Below are 21,772 nucleotides of genomic sequence, written 5' to 3'. Positions count from 1 at the left end.
GTTTACTAACTAGAGACATCAATATATTATTTTAATTAATTATATGGGTTTTAAATCATTTTCTTTAGGACCACATCAATTGGAAATAAAGAACGAAATCGTGTTATTGAATAATAAAGTGACAAACTGTACAAGCCAAACCTAATTCAATGTCACATTTAAACCACACGGTAATTCATCATTTATGCTCCATTGTTTCGTTTGGCGGTTTCCCTTCATATTTCATAATATTACGAATATGTCATTCGGACGTGTTTATTTTAATCAATGTTTTGACTTAAACTTTACTTATAATCGGGGCTTACAAATATTCAGATGCGTTTATATTCCTATCACAATAAATAGAATTACATCTACTGGTTGAAAAGATTCACAAGATTCCTCAGCTCTTTCTCTTCCCTTTCAAGCAACACTTAATCGGTAATTTTATGTCAAATGATATATATTATTTTTCTAACAGTCGATATATTACAAAAATAATTAAATAAATAACGAACCAAGCTCAAGCAAATACTTGAAGCGAATTTTTCTTCTGGGAATAGTAAATAGTTATACTGAATATTTTATCAAAGGCCCATACCATATTGGTCCTTAATAAATGTGTATGATTACTTCAATTAAACTATTGGATCTTGATGAGCTTGTCATGTGTTAGTATTACTGAGTATTTTGGTTATACAAACTCATATAAGACCCTCAGTAGTTGAACGTTTTGGGGACGCGTTTTAGCCCAAAACGCCGGTGGGGGGGGGGGGGGGGGGTCCCCCCGGCGTTTTGGGGGTTTTTTTTTGAACGTTTTCAGTATAACACGGAAGTGGGCACAAAAATAAAAAAAAGAGCCGTTGCATGTATCATGCCGTTGGGATTATATATATATATATATATTAATTAAATTTATACTATAAAAACAAACCAAACTCATATTTTTTTAACACATTCCTCTATTCCTTCCACTTCTATATATTTTTTACTCAAATATTTTTATCAAAATTTCCGAATAACAACCAAAATATTCTCGGTTTCGGTCAATTTGCCCGTCAAGGCAACCAAAATCAACAACCGAACACATCTATCGCCCCGATGCCAACCGTACCTATGATGGACCCGCAAATGGCCGAGTACATTGCATTTTTACAAAACTCTATGCCAAATGCAGTGCCCGGTTTCCAAAACCCAACGGCAAACATTTTTGCCGGTTCGGGTTCCCAACCCGTCCCGGAGACCGAACCCGAGGTCGAGTTCGTGCCGGAGACACAACCCGTCCCGGAGACCGTAGGCGGCTCGAGCTAACACGGACGTCCAAGAAAACACGCAAAGAAGCCCGCCGGTGAACCTCGGGTTAAAAAGACGGTGATACCGTGGAGTATCGACGAGTAGGGGTGTTAATCGGGTCAACCCGATCGGGTTTCGGGTTATTCGAGTCGGGTTATTCAAATAACAATATCACTTCAACTAATAATTATAAACTGAAGGTATGCAAATTTTGAAAACCAATTTGTGTATCATATTATCATACTTGGTTGATGAGAATTACAATATAATTCAGATTTGTATTTGAAAATAATGAATGCAATCATACTCTAACTCTATTACAACAGAGCATATTAATGGGAATGGGCTCTCTTGGCGACAATATTGATATTAACTAAAACTTCATTTCATGGCTATTCATATTATAAGAATGGGAATTAGCTTTGTTGGCAAGAAAGATTGAACTAAACTATTTAAGCCTAATATAATTGTTGTATAATATAAATGTAAAGTGCAGCTATTAATCGGGTTATTCGGGTTAACCCGAAACCCGATTTTTTTACTAAAACGGACCCGAAACCCGACCCTAATAACTATTCGGGTTAATCGGGTTAACCCGATTAATACTTTTTGACCCGATTAACCAGACCCTAATTAGCTTATTCGGGTTCGGGTTGGGTTAATCGGGTTCGGGTATTTTAGACACCCCTATCGACGAGTGCGTACTATGTGCTCATGCTTGGTGCTCGATATCGGAAGATGCCAAATGCGGTATATTTTTAAAGTACATATATATTTTTTTAAATTTCTTAAAACAATCATTGAACGTGTAATGTTTTTATTTTTTTAGCGAACTATCAAAAAACGGGGGCATTTTTGTTACTGTCGAAATTGGGCGACATAAACACCAAATGCATGGGTTTCCATACGGTTTACTCCCGGATCAATCGAACGAGGAGTAGCGGTGTCTCGGACGCGGAAGTCATGGAAAACGCGTTGACAGAGTATCAACATAAGGTCTTGGGGGCCTTCAACTACTTTGGCATTTGGAAAGACCTGTTGAGGTTTCACCCGAAATGGGGCCAGGTTTTGGATGCCGAAGCCGAAGGTGGTTCGCGTAAAAAAAGTCTAAAACATCATCTTCGGCTGATCCAGACACGCCCTGTTCCGACGCTCGAAACTTCAGCTTAAGCAATAATGATGCCGTGAATACTACCGAGATGCCTCGGCCGGGGGGTAGAATAACCAAGGGCAAGGGTAAGGGGAAAGGGGCCGCTTCGTCGTCGAATCCCAAAATGGATAGTCAATTCAAAGAAATGAACTCTCGACTCCGAGATTTACACGAACTTGGAACTGAACGACTTAAAGTAAATTTGGACGCCGTCGAACTTCTTAGAAGAAATGAAATGGACAAAGACATCGAGATTTTATCAAGTGAGCTTACTGAAGCCGACCCGAGAGTCCAGTCTCTAAAAGCCGCTCGACAAGCGAAAATTTTAGAAACATATAACATGTAGTTTTATTAGTATGTTTTTTGTATTTTTTTATTTGAGTATTTTTTTTTATTTTATTTTAGTTTTTATTTGAAAGTTTAATGTAATTTTTAATTTTAAGTTTATTTATTTAAATGATTTATTATTTAAATGACTGGACGCCACGTGACGCATAACGCTTCGGGGTGGAGAGTTATGACTACTCATGGTCTAAGGTAAAAAAAAATCATTTTGGGCCTTATGTTACATGTGTAGTTGTGTACGATTCTTTTACACTATGGGGGCCTTGTAGTGTGTTAGTTGGATGTTTCGTCTACACAAACCCACATTAGATCATAACAAATTATATTATATTTTCATGTCCTACAAGTAAATTACATTAAAATTCCAAATATTAGACATAAACTACATTGAAGTTCTACATTTTTACATATAAACTACATCTTAGAAATAAACTACATTATGTTTACACCTTTTAGTGAAAGTTACATTACATTTCACGTGTGCCTATGGCTAGATGAGAGTAATATATACATATAAACTACATTTACATGTGTACATATGATAGAACATGCATACATAGGAAACTACTCCTAACATGACCTTGCCTCAAATCTCAAGATTTGGGAATCCAATCAGTTGATCACATCAAAACCAGGTTTGCTTTAAAATTTGTTTTAGAGAAAGGATGATGCAATTATCTATGGCAAAGTAATTAAATTTCGAGAACACCAATTTCAAACAAGCTCGCTAACTTCGTGTTACTATTCTATTCTCATATACCAGTCACCAGTCACATACGAAATACAAAGAGGTTGTCAATTTTGACCTTTAAAGACCCGTTGGTTACCACCATGCGTGGATACCATATTTGTTACAAGTTTTAACAATGGATGTTTTGTTGCAAACGGACCCACACTATATAGTGATTGAAAAGATAGTGAGAATGTCATAGAAAGACTTATCTTGTTAGTCGCCAATGGCGAAGGACTCTTAGGGCCAGGGGTGGCCCCGGCCCCCTGCTATTTTACGCGGCAATGTAAATTTATTAGTTTTCGTCCGAAATTTTTCATACGCAGTGTAAATTAGCCGTTTTCGACCGAAATTTTATATACGTAGTGTAAAATTTAGTTGCTTTCGCCCGAAATTTTATATACGTAGTGTAAAATTTAGCCGTTTTCGCCCGGAATTTTTTATACGTAGTGTAAATTTAGCCGTTTTCGAACGAAATTTTATATACGTAGTGTAAAATTTAGCCGTTTATGGCCGAAATTTTGTATACGTAGTGTAAAATTTAGCCGTTTTCGCCCGAAATTTTCTATACGTAGTGTAAATTTAGCCGTTTTCGGCTGAAAATTTAAGTCCGCCCCTTTAATTGTGAAATTTTGTATACATTTTGAGTTCGCCCCCCCCCCCCCCCCCGATGTCTTAGTCCAAGCTTCGCCACCAAATTAGTCGCAATGGATTATTGATGGATCATGGATGGTCCGGCTTTCCACCACAACCGAAGAACCTAGACCTTCCGGCCCAGGTGTCCGTCATCAGTTTAACCTTGAGAATGTGTTTCGTCGGTAATATGTTGATAAAAACATACTGACGAAGTACTGACCGTCTAATAATGTTTAGCATTTTTGTAATTTTTTTTATGTTTTTGTTGGGATCTGTCGATCATAATTACGTAAGTAACAAATCACGTTTGTTAACAAACAAAACTCCATTTATGCGTTGAAAATTGAAATCGATCATGATCACCCCTAACAAAATATAATGTTACAGTTTGTTTAATGTCTAACCAAATTAAAATTTTAAACCAACAAAAGTTTAAATCCCAAACCAATTAAAAGTCAATGACCCATTAACCGTATTATATAATATATTGTTCCTCTTAATAAAAACTACCTTTTTGAATGATCATGACCGTATAAAGTCCTCGACTTTCAATCTTCACCGTTCAAACTAGGAAAAAACCTTCTAGTTCCACTCCACCGATATTCTCTGTGTCTCCAACTCCCCTTTATAATAAATCTCACTTATCAATCCACCCTTTTGTTTCCAATAAAAAATCTGACTTGAAAATTCTAATTAAAACGCGATTCGCATCCAGTAATCAACCGATCACTACCGTCATTTGAGTTTGCAGCGTACCTAACGAGTAAGATCAATAGTCCTGATTTTTACGTTTATGTATTTATTGCTTGGTATTAAGATCAATAGTTCTGATTTTTTGAAATTTAGTGTTAGAGCTACGCATTGATCCTGTTGTGCTGCTGAAGTTATGATGTCACAATGAACTGCGTATCGTCATATAAATGGTAAATTGGGCACTGTCATTAGCTTTTCTACTACACATGCTGCATGATCATATGAATCAGATTATTCATGTCTTTCGAAAATCACATCCAAACATTCCCCAAAGTTCATATGTATGTGTTATTTCCATTGGGGGTGGTTTGGTATGCTTCGAGTGGGAATAATCAACAACCAGCTTTGAAGATTTTGGTAAAACTAATAATGATTTCCTTTTTATATATATATATATATATATATATATATATATATATGTTGTTGCAGGAATTTAGTTTCAGCCCTTTAATCTTCAGCCACAACAAAACAACTGTTTGATGAAATGCTTGAACCGAAACTTACTTCAACGAATCTATGGTATTGTCATGACCCTGTTTCAAATCTGCAAAATTTCAACTAAGAAAACATTTAGACTGATTTTTATTTTGTAATTGATTTTAGGCATTAGAGATGTTTTGAAGTTTACTCCACTTTCCCCATCATATGGTAAATAAATGCCCATCAAGGATATAGCTATTTATTCAATTTCTGGCATTCATGATTCACATATGTTTCTATTTCAGGCTTATCACTATCAATTGTTTGATTATTAGTACATTTAACATATTTAAGAATAGAACTTTGCACTTCACATACTTAAACGCGTTTAACATATTTGCAGGTTTACTTTATGAAAAGAAAACCTACCCAACACTTGAGTTATCCAGCAAAGGTACCACTGGAATAATTTATTTGAGACTTAATTTGTTGATTAATCGTTTATTTGTTTTTTTATTCCTCTCTCTTTTTTCATGTTAATTGATAATGAAGGTAACACTCGAAATAAGAAAACGCCACTTTACCACTTTACGTTTGAATGATATTCGAAAAAGTCGCCTTGAGCCTCCAAAATGGTTGTGGCCATGGTTGCCTTCTTGGAGAAGGTATATCATTAGGATAGACTTGAGTCAAAACATTCTTAGTATTCTCCCTCCCCCCCCTCCCCGCCCGACCCACACCAAACACACACACGTTAATGTTGATTTATTATTCTGACACAGCTGTGGCGCCTTGTGCTTCTATCTTGGCAACTGGTGGAGTGGCTAAAATAGTAAAATCCATCAAGGCACACTTAGTGAGTTAGTGGTAACAGCCTAGTAGCAGGTAAACTTTTTATTTCATTAACAGGTAAAAGAAAGTTTTTTTTTTTGTTATTGTGTCAAATTTAACTCGGTCACGGGTAAATTTTTGCTTCTTCAACGGGTTAAAAGAAAAAAAGGCCTTTCTTTGTCGGTCGCATTTAACCCGGTAAAAGGTCAACTTTTGTTTCATTAACGGGTAATTACAAGTTTTCATTATCGGGCCAAATTGATCCGGTAACGGGTCAAATTTTGTTTCATTAACAGGTTAAAACAGGTTTTTATGGTCAATTTTTAACCTGGTCACGGGTCAAGTTTTTGTTTCATTAATGGATTAAAAAAAGGATTTTATTGTTGGGTCACACGTAACCCGGTAACGGGTCAACTTTTTGTTTCATTCACGGGTAAGAAAAGGGTTTTAATTAGCATGTCAAATTAACCCAGTCATGGGTCAAATTTTTTGTTTTAACTAACGGTTTAAGAAAATGCTTTTATTATTGGGTCACATTTAGCCCGTTAACGGTACCAGTTGTGGCTAAACTTTAACAGGAAACATACATGTTTGCATTAGAACTTTGCTGAACAATTCCTTCAGGTTATTAATTCTTTATTTTGGCACCTATTGTTAAATTGCTAACTCTAACTTGATATACATAAAGCATCGCAGAAAACTGATATGCGTTAGGAGTGAGTATATGTGCACTGCAACTCCTACAGATTGGTCATGTTGGTTGTGGTGGCGAGGAATCTGTGCAAGTGGCCAAAGTGGTTGTGGTACCGGTGGTAGCGGCGGGGGTGTTGCTGGAGCTAGTGGTGTCGTTGGCGGTGCTCGCACTTATATTGGCAGTGACGGGTAGATGATGGCTACATTTGATGGTGTGGGTGGTGTTGGTCCAATTGGACTCAGAAAGTGACCCGTGTTAACTCATATGCGATCTTTTTTACCCTCGATTAACCCATTCTTAACCTGTTAGTGCACGAAAATTTGACACTGTGGATATGTTATACTTGCATATGTTTTGGATTAGTTATCCTTAGCATGTGTTCCATATCCCGTCAGGATCAAGGATCCACAGTACTTATTATTTATTAACAGTTGTTCTCATGTGTAGTCTTATATTTAGCAGGTATAACAGTTAGAAGACTTAGTCTATCCACTAACTTGCAGTAAATAAGATATTGACATGTCTGGATCAATTATCCTTTTGAAGAGTTCCAGAGCTATGTCAGGATCATGTATCCTCGGTATTTGGTGCTATTAACGGTTGTTTCTTATATGAAGGCTGATATTTATCAAATGTAACGGCTAGGAGACCTGGTCTACCCCCTATTTCCCAGCCTGATTGATGGAGAACGTGGTTAAAATGGCAGTTACGATTATATTAAAGGCAAAGGCGGATTTTAAGAAAAATTAGTTAATAGTCTTAATTATTATTAACTCCAATGAGTTATTATCTCATATATATATTGAGCTATGATCGAGTAGAAAAACACATGTACTCTCACACACACTAGAGCAGAACACATAATTCTCTCTACACGCTAAGCATACTTTGTAATCTCGATCATATACTCCATCGCACTTGTAACCACCTTTTGTTTATCAATATGATTGACGGTGATACTTTTCACCGTCCGAGGGTTTTTTGTGCCGGAGACCACGATAACCATATACTCATCGACCAAAGGTTACCTTGTTGATCATTGACTAAAATACTTTGACCAAAGATTATCCAATTAATCCTTTTGACCGGAGCTATTTTACCAACGATTACCTCGATAAGTTTTGACCGAATTAAGACTATCTTGGTTAAGGGCTTTTTCCCTCGTGATCAAATCACTGTGTTCACCCCGATTACGATTACTCATTCGATATTATCGAGTTAGCACCTTACCTCACATTTACGAATTTGGATACTTGATCCTTAACAAATTTTTGTCCAAAACAATTTGGCGCCCACCGTGGGGCAATTGGTGCTATAATCCAGAAAATACCATATCAATATTCAACTTTTCATACCCATATCGCCAACAATGGCCTCTCAATCAACCTCAGCTTCATCAACCATGACATCCTCGGTTTCTCTCTCATCAAGAACTTTGCCGCCGATGCTTCCTCCAATTACGGGAGCATCAAGGACCACCGCGGCTGGAAACAAGACACAAATTCCAGTCACCCAGAGCTCAAAAACCATTGCTGCCACTTCGGTGGTCAAATCTAACAATGATGTTTCTGCAATGTTTTCTCAGGTTAAGGCATACATGGAGCAGCAGAACAAAACCAACCAGAGGATCCTACATGAAATTGAAGATCTCAAGAAAAGAAAGAGGCCAACGGAGGATCAGACTTCCTTAATGCCTAGGGTGTTGGATTTCACTACTCCAGGATCCGTGGCTCAACATACTCAAGGATCCTCGATCCATCAGCAAGGATCATCCATCCTTCAACCAGGGTCCGTGGGTCAACAAACTCAAGGATCCTCGTTCTTTCAGCCAGGATCATATATCCCTCAATAAGGGTCCATGGGTCAACAAACTCAAGGATCGTCGTTCATTCTACAAGGATCATCCATCCTTCAACCAAGATCCTCTGGGTTGTATCCTCAAGGATCCTTCAGGTCACAACCTCAAGGATCCTTCTGGCAGAATCAAGGATCCTCCGGAATTCACCATCAAAGGTCTTCAGAGGTCCATGAAGGGGACATCATCCCCATGCAGACCATTGCCTCTGGTGGACCTTCTACTGTAGCAGATGTCTCTCATCTTAACTACACTCCTGGGATGCCAACGTTCAACCAACCAAGAGGTAACGCATATAATCACATATCCTCAGACACTAACCTTAGCTCTATGTAGGATACAGGTATCAATCAGGCTATGGCTAGGGAACTTCAGAAGCTTAAGGATATGATATCCAGCGTTCCAGGAGTGGTCCGTCCAATTCCTGAAATACCAGAAGGGAGCCACAAACTGTCCAGATTTGCTCCACCAATATGCGATGCGGAGATCTCGAAATGCTTTCAAACCCCCCAACATGAAGGTGTATGATGGGACCACTGATCCGGAAGAACACGTGGCTCAGTATAGGGAAAGGATGGAGATCAATCCAATTCCTGAAAGACTCAAGGAAGCTTGTCTATGCAAGGGTTTCGGATCCACACTAACAGGATCTGCACTTAAATGGCTGCTAAGTCTTCCTCCTTATTCTGTTACTTCTTTTTCACATTTAGTTAACTTGTTCAAAAGCCAGTTTTCTTGTAGTAGGAAATTTGAAAAGTTAACTAGTGATTTATATAGAGTTGTCCAACCTTATGATTAATCCTTAAGGGATTTTGCTACCAGGTTTGGCAAGGAGGCCCTAGAAATACCTAATCTTGATATGGCTACAGCTGTTGAAGCATTCAAGATGAGACTTTAAAGGGGCTCCCCATTTTATGATGATCTTGTGATGACTCCATGCAGGACTTTAGATGAAGTCAGAAACAGGGCACTCAGATTTATAAGGCTAGAGGATGATAAGAAGATCCAGGAACGGTTAGGAGCTCCAGCAAAACAAGAGTCACCTAACCAGAAACAAGGATCCTCATTCAGGAACAATAACTCGAAGCTTTACTCCAAGTTCAACAACCAAAACGTCCGGGCAGCTGAAGAAGGAGATGATGATGAAGACTACCCAAGTATTTCTGAATATTGCTTCTCTGTTGATACTCATGATTTGATTTGTGCCATGAAGGATCTTGGAGAGAAAGCAAGATGGCCTCAGAAAATTGAGAAAACAACATCCTTCAAAGACAAGTCCAAATGGTGTGCATTCCATAAAGACTTTGGCCATCAGACCGATGATTGTATTGGTTTAAGGAGGGAAATTGGATACCTCATAAGCAAAGGCCATTTCAAAGAACTATTGGGAAGAAAAAAGTCGAGGATCCAGGATCCTGAGGATATCCCGCAAAAAGCAACTCCGCCCCCACCAGATGCACAAGTAATCAACTTCATCTCCGGTGGCTCGGATATATGTAGTACTTCCTTCTCCGCAGCTAAGAGGCTGGCCAAAGAAACCAAGTTGGATAACGGGGAACGACCAGTCATCTCCACTACTTTAACAACTGATAAAAGAATCTTCTTTGATGAAGAAGATAAAACCAGCATCCAGGATCCTCACCATGACGGTTTGATTATTACTTTGTTTATTGCTAACCATTATGTACGCAAGATCCTAGTAGATGGTGGGAGCTCGGTCAATATCATCCAACACGATGTGCTTCAGAAGATGAACATACCAGACTCGGAGATCATTCGGAGGACGTCCGTGTTAGTTGGTTTCAGTGGAGAAACCAAAAAAACATTGGGGGACATTAACCTCCCAATATACATCGAAGGGTTAAACTCTTACCAAAAATTTTGTGTTATTGACAATCTGTCTTGTTGCAATGTTATTCTTGGCAGGCCTTGGCTACATGGGATGAAGGCTGTAGCTTCTACTTACCATCAGTGCATTAAAATACCAACTCATTTGGGAATAGTAAGAATATATGGTGACCAAGTGGAAGCCAAGAATTATTATTCTTCATCCATGAAGCCGACAGCTAAACATACGATAGCATAGCAATTACAGCAAAATCCTAGGAATGTATTGGAAGCTCGGGAGAAACACATTAAAGAAGTATACATCGATGACATGGTGGTAAAGTCAAAGAAAGCTGAGGATCACCTTAAAGACATTGAAGAAGCATTCAATATCCTCGACCAATATAACATGAAATTGAATCCGTCAAAATGCCACTTTGGTGTTAAGGCTGGAAAGTTTCTGGGATATATGGTGACTAAAAGAGGAATTGAAGCAAGCCCCGAGCAGATTGAAGCCATCATCAACTTGAAATCTCCTGCAAATGCCAAGGATGTCCAAAGGCTCATGGGAAGAATAGCCGCTCTCAACAGGTTCATTTCAAGATCCTCCGAGAAGTGCAAAGACTTCTATGACATTCTGAGAAGAATAAGAAGTTCGAGTGGACGGAAAAGCATGAGGCTGCACTCAAAGCCTTGAAGGATTACTTATCCTCAGCTCCAGCTCTGATGAAGCCTGTGGATGGAGAATCCTTATACCTGTACCTAGCTGTCTCAGGAAACGCTGTAAGTGCTGTCCTTGTGAAGGATCATGAAGGTGAACAACATCCTGTTTATTATGTAAGTAAAAGTCTTTTAGATGCAGAAGCCAGGTATTCACATTTAGAAAAATTAATTCTTGCACTTATTATGGCTTCTACTAAATTGAGACATTACTTTGAAACACATACTATTATTTTGAGAACTAATTATCCTGTTAAGAATGTTCTTAGAAAGCCAGAGTTGTCAGGTAGGATGGCCAAGTGGGATGTGAAGCTGAGTGCATATGATATTCAGTATGAGCCTAGAACAACCATTAAATCACAAGCGCTTGCAGACTTTGTGGCTAATTTCAGTAGTGACATGCAAAATGAAGCTGATCTAGAGGTCCAACAACTTGAAGAAACCAAGGATCCTTGGATCCTCTTCACAGATGGAGCATCCAATGTAAGAGGAACAGGTTTGGGCATACTACTAAAATCGCCACAGGGGGGCATATTACCCCAGTCTATAGCCTGTGAATTTCAAGCAACGAACAATGAGGCAGAGTATGAAGCTCTGATCGCAGGTTTGCAATTAGCTAAGTACATGAGGATCAGGTATCTTCAAGTATATATAGATTCATTGTTGATTGCTAACCACTTTAATGGCTCGTATGCTGTTAAAAGAGAAAAACTAATCAAATATCTAGATGTTGTGAAGGAATTAGCAAAATCCTTCGAATTGTTTAGCATTGTACAGGTACCAAGGGAAGAGAATGCTGGGGCAGATGCCTTGGCAAATTTAGCCTCATCTTTGAAGATTCCAGAAGACACGAGGATCCCAATCATTCATATACTCTCGCCAGCAATAGGAGAACAAGAAGTTGGGGAGATAACAACTAACAAAAAAAATCGTACTTTGGAATCCATCATCCTCAAACAGCCAAGGATCCTGGATCCTCCCAATCAAAAAATACATTCAAGATGGAGAAATTCCAGCCACAGAGAATCCGAAGTCTTTCAAACTCAAGGTATCACAATATATTTTATTACATAATGTGCTATATAGGAAATCTCTTGCAGGTCCATACTTGAGGTGCATCGAGGATCCTGAAATTCAAAAAGTGCTCAAAGATTTTCACGAAGGTGATTGTGGCAACCACACAGGGGGGAAGAGCATTATTCTCCAGGATACTTAGGACTGGATACTTCTGGCCAACAATGAAGAAGGATGCTATGGAATACTCAAAGAAGTGTGATGTTTGCCAAAGGCATGGAAACATTCTTCACCAGCCAGCAGAACCTATGTATCCTATATCCTCTTAATGGCCTTTCATGAAATGGGGAATGGATATTGTAGGCAAGCTACCAAAGGCACTAGGCGGAAAGGTCTTTATGCTTGCTATGACAGACTACTTCTCTAAATGGATTGAAGCAGAAGCATTCGTGCAAGTCCGAGAAAGGGAAGTTATATCCTTTATTAAAAGAAATATTATAACTAGATTTGGTATCCCTTCTAAAATTGTTTGTGACAATGGTTCCCAGTTTATTAGGAAAATAACCACTAACTTTTGTGACAGTTGGGGCATCAAGATGATCACTTCTACTCCAGTTCATCCTCAAGCCAATGGTCAAGCAGAGTCAAGCAACAAGATTATCATCAACAACTTGAAGAAGAAGCTAGGATCCAAGAAAGGCAAGTGGGATGAGGAACTTCCTTATGTTCTTTGGGCTGATAGAACAACACCTAAGAATGCAACAGGTCAAACACCCTTCTCATTGGTGTTTGGATCAGAAGCTGTAATCCCTACAGAAATGGTGGTTCCTACTGCTAGAACAAGCATCCGTGATCCTGAGGCCAATAATGAAATCCTTCTCCAAGATCTAGATACTGTTGATGAGCTCAGAGACCTAGCTAAGATCAGAATGGCAGCATATCAACAAAGGGTAGCTGGGGCATACAACAAAAATATAAGGATCATAAGATTTCAAGAAGGAGATTTGGTATTGAGAAAAGCCTTCCAAAACACAACCAATCCGGCAGATGGGAAACTAGCACCCAAGTGGGAAGGTCCTTATCTGATCGAGTCGGAAGCAGGAAAGGGGGCATATCATTTTCTCACAATGGAAGGCAACATGTTACCAAGAGCATGGAATGCTATCCATCTCAAGAAGTATTTTTTCTAGTCAGGATCTAGCATCCTTCGAAAATCAAGCATCCATCTAGGATCAAGCATCCTAAAATTGGTAATATCAATCTGATCACTTATTCTTTTCAATTTCTTGTAATTAATTCAAGGATAATATATTCTTAACATTTTATGTTTTCCAAGTTTTTAAGTTACAATGCAGATTTCAAAAAGATATTCAATGTCTAAGAGGTTGGCCACCTCTCCCTCACGCTTAAGGTACATTGCTATTTTTCTTGGCCTAGCCCACGATTGGATATGAACCCCGATGGTCATATCCTCCAAGGTTTAAAGGTTTTCATTTTTCTTATAAATTAGAGTTTCTACACTCTCGCCTGGAGCGCACGCTATCCAACGTATAGTTCGGGGCAGCGGGACCAGTACACGCTTAGTGGCTGACAATTTCGTTGTCTTCGGCTATATGGAGGATCCTACGATTTATGGTAGACGTACCATACCACCGGTTTATAACGTTTTCACGTTATCTTAAGACAAAGGTTTCTAACATTTTCATGTTAGATAAGGTTTATAACGTTTTCACGTTATCTCACGTTTGGGCTAAATCCCGTTTTGGGCGAGTCCCCAGTTAACATCCGTATATTGGGCCAGTCCCCAGTTTGGGCTTGTCCCCAGTTTTGGGCTTGTCCCCAGTTTAACACCAGTTCACGGGCTTGTCCCCAGTTCACGGGCTTGTCCCCCAGATTACACGGGTTTGTCCCCAGTTGCACGGGCTTGTCCCCAGATTACACGGGCTTGTCCCCAGTTTATTTTATGGGCTTGTCTCCGGTTTATTGGGCTTAATCCCAGATAATATCATAAATTATTTGCATCAGGTATCATAAATTAGATTCTGAGGATCACCAAAGGATCAATACTTATGGATTCAGAATCCTTTAATTAAGTTTTATAAGGATTGCAAAAGGATCAATACTTATGGTAACTTAGGTCTAACCAGACCTTACAGTATGATTTCTGTTTATCGGTTTATACTTATTTGATTTCAGTTTATATCTTTATAGATATAAGGATTCATTATTCTCAATCTATTTTTATAAAGATTTAAGATCCTGGTTTATTTTTGCAAGGATATTTTATCCTAAAAACTTTTTACTAAAGAATATTATTTCTTAAAACTTTCAATGAGACTTAAGCTATATCAAACAAACTTTCAAAATAACAAGTAACAAGCGAATAGTCAAAATTTTTATTAAACATAAGTCACCTGGACTTATCCAAAATCCTTAACCCGGATTTCATCATTCATAAAAATGGATCATCCACCCGGGTTAAACAGGTGTTACTAGTTGTTCATGATTTGCAGGGAGAAGGATATACAGTCGGAAGTGAAGTTTTCATGAAAACTCCATGATATGTGACAATTATATCCAGCTTGTCAAATCTCATATGTTTTTGCAGAAAGTTTGAATTCAAAGGCAAAATACAGCTGTGATCTTATCACAACCGCCATTTTGGGGGCAATTGTTAGTGCACAGAAATTTGACACTGTGGATATGTTATACTGGCATATGTTTTGGATTAATTATCCTTAGCATGTGTTCCAGATCCCGTCAGGATCAAGGATCCACATTACTTATTATTTATTAACGGTTGTTCTCATGTGTAGTCTTATATTTAGCAGGTATAACAGTTAGAAGACTTAGTCTATCCACTAACTTGCAGTAAAGGAGATATTGACATGTCTGGATCAATTATCATTCTGAAGAGTTCCAGAGCTATGTCAGGATCCAGTATCCTCGGTATTTGGTGCTATTAACGGTTGTTTCTTATATGAAGGCTGATATTTATCAAATGTAACGGCTAGGAGACCTGGTCTACCCCCTATTTCGCAGCCTGATTGATGGAGAACGTGGTCAAAATGGCAATTACGATTATATTAAAGGCAAAGGCGGATTTTAAGGAAAATTAGTTAATAGTCTTAATTATTATTAACTCCAATGAGTTATTATCTTATATATATATTGAGCTATGATCGAGTAGAAAAACACATGTACTCAAACACACACTAGAGCAGAACACATAATTCTCTTTACACGCTAAGCATACTTTGTAATCTCGATCATATACTCCATCGCACTTGTAACCACCTTTTGTTTATCAATATAATTGACGGTGATAGTTTTCACCGTCCGAGGGTTTTTTGTGCCGGAGACCACAATAACTATATACTCATCGACCAAAGGTTACCTTGTTGATCATTGACTAAAATACTTCGACCAAAGATTATCCAATTAATCCTTGACCGGAGCTATTTTACCAACGATTACCTCGATAAGTTTTGACCGAAGTAAGACTATCTTGGTTAAGGGCTTTTTTCCCTCGTGATCAAATCACTGTGTTCACCCCGATTACGATTACTCATTCGATATTATCGAGTTAGCACCTTACCTCACATTTATGAATTTGGATACTTGATCCTTAACAGATTTTTGTCCAAAACATAACCCATATGCGATCTTAGTATGCATGAATGTATGTAGGTCTGTACAATTGTTGTACTGAATTTCATTGCATTGTATTTCTTTTAATAAAGTTCGTTATCCTTTTACACTCATAAGATACGATTGTACTTTTATTTAAAACAAACAATGTTTTTATTTAAAGTGTGTAGAAAGTTAGTTTGTTATTATGACATTAAACAACCCGTCCACCGGACGGGTATAAACCTAGTTTGTTTTATGTTCGTTGTTTAATTTAAAGTTAAAATTTTTTTATCGTATTTCATACAATGTAAACGAAACAAAAATCATTAATAAATAAATTTAAACACACGGGGTACATATTTCTCCTATTCGGTTTTTTAAAGCTAGAAATCGAGCCATTACAACTTTTTATTTTTTTACCAAACGTTTCTCTTTCGACCATACAAGTTAAAACATTGTTTAAATACTCTTCACCTATTTGATTGTGCAAACCCGTATTGATAAACTTCCCTTAAAAAACACATTTCAACGGTTGTAGTGTAAAACCAACGCTAGCTTCAATATTAGATAAACCAAAGGAAAAGTGGAGTGCTTTCTGGTTTACCGAATATTGAAACTCGCATTGTTTTTACCGCCCCAACCGTTGAAATGTGTTTTTCTAAAAAAATAAACTTATCAAGACGGGTTTGCGCAATCGAATTGAGGATGAGTAGTTAAACAATGCTTTAAGTTGAGTGCTCGAAATATTGTTTATTTGATAAAGTAAAAGAAGAGGTAATTATTTGATTTCTTGCTTTCAAAAATCAAAGAGGAGATATCTGCAACCCATGTGTTTAAATTTATTTATTATTGTGTTTCTATTTTTGTTTTGTTTATATTGTATGAAACACATTAAAAGGTAAATTTAAACGTGACCTTAGAGATTTTGTTTTAGATCCGCCACTGCTGCCGGAGGCTGAAAGCCATAAAGTAATGTCAAGATCACTTTACCCTCCGTTGATCCTATCTTTATTCTTTTCTTCGATGCTATCTATTTGTTCTTTTTACTTTTTTAATTGTTTAATTATCGTTTGAGGTGCCCTCATTATTCAGAAGAGCATAATGCAAGGAGTCAAATTTATGGATCGAACGCTGCATGTTAATAACTCTCTATAAATTATGCATGTAGCCATTTCAAATATTTATTCACCTTATGCTCGTTTCTTCATTCAACAGACACAGCATGAACATTCATTTTCAATGTTTATTTTTTGCACCATATTTAACTTTGTTTATTTCCATTACATTAACCTATGCTTCATCTCATCATTATCAAACACTAGCGGGCGGCCACCGCCAAGGCGGTTCTACCAAATTTAACGAACAACCACTAGCGGATATTGCAATCTACGAGGCGGTTTTAGACCTCCACGAAAATGCCTCCGTTGAGGCTTCACCTCATGTTCTTGGCTTAAAGGTACGTACCAGGCATATCTTTATGCATAATTAACTTGTTTAGGATATTAAAAGTTAATTTAATTTTTTTAAGGGTGAGGATACTGAATGGGTTACCATCCAAGTTGACCATCCTGAACCATCGGCTGATGATTGGGTTGCTGTTTTTTCACCAGCAAAATTCAAGTAAAGTTGCTTAAATTAATTTTATTTGTGCTTAATTTTGTTGGTGAAAGTGTGTGATATAAGTATATAACTAATCATGTTGCATTGGCAGTGGATCAACTTGTTCCTTTGAAGATTATACAAGAATACAATCTCCATATATATGTTCATCTCCTATAAAGGTGACATTTTTATTTTTCAAATGGTTATAATAAGAAATATATCCCAATAAAACAATGGGGCTATTTTCTATTCTAAGGGAAAATGACCAAAATGTTTATTTTGAATGGTTAAAGTCAAGAAAACGTCCACTTGACCATCTTGTTCCCAAAATGTTCACCCCTAAATCTCGTCAATTTAATCATTACTCCACGAGTCAATGAGATTTTTAACAATTAGATTCTGTCATTAATTTTTTCAAAAATCTCGTTGGAAGTCAAAAAAATCTCGTCGGATACCGATAAATGGTTTGTTTTTTTAAACTACCGACCCTATATTTTTATGATATGTGGCAGAATCTTGTTGACTAAAATCTCATCGCCAATGATTAAAAATGGAGAGGGTCGACGAAATTGAGGATGGATATTATGAATTAATGAACACTTAGTTTATTTGATAGGCCAAATGGATATTTTGGTTATTTTATTGTTATCCGGTTATTATGGCCAGAGTTTCAACAAGTAACCAAACATTGTTCGTTTGTTACTTTGTTTCCCTCATTATAAATACTATCATCTTTAAGTATAATTTTCTGTTTTCCATTGAAACAAATTGAAGATAAATGTTTTAATCACAGTTCATGAACGTAAGCTACGGAAATCCTAATTACATGAAATCGGGGAAAAGTTCACTAAGGTTGCAGATCATAAACCAACGTGCCGATTTCTCTTTTGCATTGTTCTCAGGTGGCTTGTCAAAGGTACTTGTTGGTGTTTTCCTGCTGCCCATATCAAGTTATGGTTTACCAACTCAAATATCATAAAATTGCAGCCAAAACTAAAAGCAGTGTCGAATACTATAACATTTGCAAACCCGAAAGCGCCTCTTTATCCACGCCTTGCTCATGGAAAGTCTTGGGATGAGGTGAGTTAGTTTCAACTTTTAATTTCGAAAAAATAAATCCCACATATATATAATCCTATAGCATGGTGTTTGAAAAGATGACGGTAACATGGTCGAGCGGCTACAGCATAGATGAAGCTGTGCCATTTGTTGGATGGGGTATGAAGGGTCATCACCAAACACAATCACAATCGCGTTCACCCGCTGGAACACTAACATTCATTCAAAATGACATGTGTGGTAACAATCTCGTCTTCCTCTTCTTCGTCCAAAAATTTGATCATTTTTCCATTTCCTACGTCGTCGTATGTATCAAGCACAATCTTTATATGTGCAGGAGGAGCAGCACGTAGTGTAGGATGGCGTGATCCAGGCTTCATACACACGGCTTTCTTAAAGAATCTTTGGCCAAACATGGAGTATGTTACCTAATTCAACTCCTAAATGTTTTAAATTACTTCGATCCATTGGTCTCATAACATGGATTCAAAACAATAAAATATCTTACTATACTATTAAAGAATACAAGATATTCACGTACTTTCAACTAGTATGTGTCCACATAGGCTTCCAAGTTATCCGGTTTTCATCTATAGAATTGTCACATAGTTCACTAATTAATGTTTTCTAGAATCATAAGTGACCTCATTAATTAATGTTTTCTATAATCATAACCAACTATTTTCTTTCAAATGATTTAAAAACCGATTTTGACCACAATTAATTATTTATAGCTGATTTTGTGTTTCCTTTTTTAGTATTACTATTAGCAATTCAATGATTTGTATAACAAGTTCTCATTCCACCATTTATAGGTTTTGCAGAGAAATATGTAAAATATTTTTATGATACCTACATATATATATATATATATATATATATATATATATAACGTTTGAAATATTTTCCACCCAAGTGTAACACGGGCCATTATCCTAGTAAACGAATTTAGGAAAGTTGATTGATTACTACACCCCCCAAAACATTACATAAGTTACCTTTTATAGTGAATTCTAAATTAGCAAGTATTGCCAAATCTGAGAATCGACAAAATGTCAAACAAATCTTACTATGAAGGCGTAAGTAACTAAATGCGTACTTAAAACCGATCTTTGATTTACGTGTTTGTATCTTTTGTCATGTCTTCTTCTTTCTAGCTGGTCCAAGTAAGAGTTGGCTTACAACGGATTTAATTAATATTGATTGTAATCGTTTTTAGGTACATGTACCGAATGGGTCATATGTTACAAAACGGTGAGTATGTTTGGAGCAAGACGTACTCGTTCAAAGCATCACCCTACCCCGGCCAAGACTCATTACAACACGTAATAATATTTGGAGATATGGGGAAAGGAGAACGCGATGGCGCTAACGCGTATAGCAACAAGCATCCCGGTGCACTCAATACAACGGACACACTCATAAAAGATTTGGGAAATTTCGATATGGTTTTGCACATAGGAGACATGTCGTATGCGAATGGATACATCTCTCAATGGGATCAGTTTTTGGCCCAAATGGAGCCCATTACTTCAAAAGTCCCTTATATGGTTGCCAGGTTAGTAATTTTTGGCCTGTTTAAATTTATTAAGTTAGAACTTTTAGGTAATCTTAAAAAAGGTCATAAACTATAGATCTTTTGTTTTGTGCGTATTTGGTCTTTCAGTGGAAATCATGAACGTGATTGGCCAAACAGTGGATCATTTTACGACACTGACGATTCGGGCGGCGAGTGTGGCGTGCCAGCCGAGACATTGTTCTACGTTCCTGTGGAAAACCGAGCAAAATTTTGGTATTTCACTAATATATACGTGCATTGCTATTAGACTATTTCCGTTCATGAGTCGTAACGCATTAATTATTAAAATAAACTGTCGTTCAAAAAAAGTAAAATAAATTAATTTTTCTCTCTTCCGCATACTCAACCTAAACAACCCAATCTAACTAGTAACTACGCATTCATAAACCATTTTTTTTTATTAAGTTTCCAATTATATGTTGCCCTGTGTCATATATAATTATATAAAATAAAAAATGATATTGGTGACCAAAGGTTGCTACATCCATCAGTTGACGGTGTTTGGTTTTCAAATTTTCTTTTTTTACCTTTTGGGACCAAAGGTTACTTTTTTTTCTTAATACACATTTTTTCCCTTTATTGATGACCATGTATAAGTTACAAATCAAAGCAGTTTTAAGGGTCTTTATAATAGTTTTGATACATTATCCGGTAACAACACTATGGTCTGATCATTTCTTAGGTACTCGACGGATTATGGGATGTTTCATTTTTGTGTAGCCGATACCGAGCATGATTGGAGGATCGGTACAGAACAATATAGATTTATAGAAAATTGTTTGGCATCAGCCAATAGGCATAAACAACCATGGCTTATTTTTGCGGCTCATCGTGTTCTTGGGTATTCGTCAAACGACTGGTACGGGCTTGAGGGCTCGTTTGAGGAGCCCATGGGCCGAGAACACTTGCAACAATTGTGGCAAAAGTACAAGGTTGATATCGCAATCTTCGGCCATGTTCATCAGTATGAAAGAGTTTGCCCCATTTATCAGGTACCTTGGTTTGAAAACAACTTAAAAATAGTACTTATAATTAAGTTCAAATTCTTTCTTATATCAAATAGTTTAAAAATTCAACTAAAATTGTTACTCAACATATTTGACTGTTTATGTGACCTTTATCTAACAAACCTTTTATCACATTGTTCATAGAATCAATGTGTGAACGATGAGAAATCTGACTACTCAGGCACAGTGAACGGGACAATTCATATAATTGCCGGTGGTGGAGGGAGTCATTTGTCTTCTTTCTCGGAGTTGGAAACAGTTTGGAGCATTCACAAAGATCATGATTACGGGTTTGTAAAACTAACCGCATTTAATAAGTCATCACTACTTATGGAATACAAGAAAAGCAGTGACGGAGAAGTTTATGACTCGTTCACCATCACAAGAGAGTATGGAGATGTGTTGGCTTGTGTTCATGATGGTTGCGAGCCTACTACACTTGCAACTTAGGTTCCAATTCTGTTGACAGTTATAAACGGAGCATTCTTAAGCGCTTGTGCCATGATTCATGGTGTTCTATTTTAGAATAAATATATTCTTTTTGTGGTAATAATGTAATTAACTTTTCGAAGAAGTTTGACGATAAATATTTTGCTCGTTTGAAATTATATCATGCCCTTTTGTTTTGTTATTTTTTATATATAC

General features: G+C 37.2%; 1 protein-coding gene and 1 long non-coding RNA gene across 2 annotated transcripts; both read left to right on the top strand.

The window, feature by feature from the left end:
• The first annotated feature begins 5,314 nt into the window (after positions 1-5,314).
• LOC143547679 (uncharacterized) lies at positions 5,315-5,942 on the top strand. The gene is made up of 4 exons (XR_013137813.1): positions 5,315-5,405; positions 5,490-5,534; positions 5,710-5,760; positions 5,859-5,942. It is a non-coding gene; the product is annotated as an uncharacterized LOC143547679 (long non-coding RNA).
• Positions 5,943-17,102: 11,160 nt separating this feature from the next.
• Positions 17,103-21,577, top strand: LOC143547686 (putative inactive purple acid phosphatase 27). The gene is made up of 11 exons (XM_077039049.1): positions 17,103-17,336; positions 17,409-17,500; positions 17,592-17,661; positions 18,276-18,398; positions 18,470-18,562; positions 18,640-18,781; positions 18,879-18,960; positions 19,761-20,099; positions 20,208-20,333; positions 20,803-21,112; positions 21,272-21,577. The coding sequence occupies exons 1-11, from the start codon at positions 17,103-17,105 to the stop codon at positions 21,575-21,577; spliced, it is 1,917 nt and encodes a 638-aa protein (XP_076895164.1).
• The last annotated feature ends 195 nt before the right edge of the window (positions 21,578-21,772 follow it).

This window comes from Bidens hawaiensis, unplaced genomic scaffold (assembly GCF_021521415.1).
Source record: "Bidens hawaiensis isolate Kalapana, Puna unplaced genomic scaffold, B.hawaiensis_p1.1 tig00014775_1, whole genome shotgun sequence".
Taxonomy (NCBI): domain Eukaryota; kingdom Viridiplantae; phylum Streptophyta; class Magnoliopsida; order Asterales; family Asteraceae; genus Bidens; species Bidens hawaiensis.
This window is presented reverse-complemented; position numbering and strand designations above follow the sequence as displayed.

Excerpts from the sequence above, each read along its gene's own strand:
- LOC143547686 (XM_077039049.1), top strand. The coding sequence starts at position 17,103 with ATGAACATTCATTTTCAATGTTTATTTTTTGCACCATATTTAACTTTG. Across the intron at positions 17,337-17,408 it reads CTCATGTTCTTGGCTTAAAG|GGTGAGGATACTGAATGGGT; the intron begins GTACGTACCAGG and ends AATTTTTTTAAG. Across the intron at positions 18,563-18,639 it reads ATGGAAAGTCTTGGGATGAG|ATGACGGTAACATGGTCGAG; the intron begins GTGAGTTAGTTT and ends GTGTTTGAAAAG.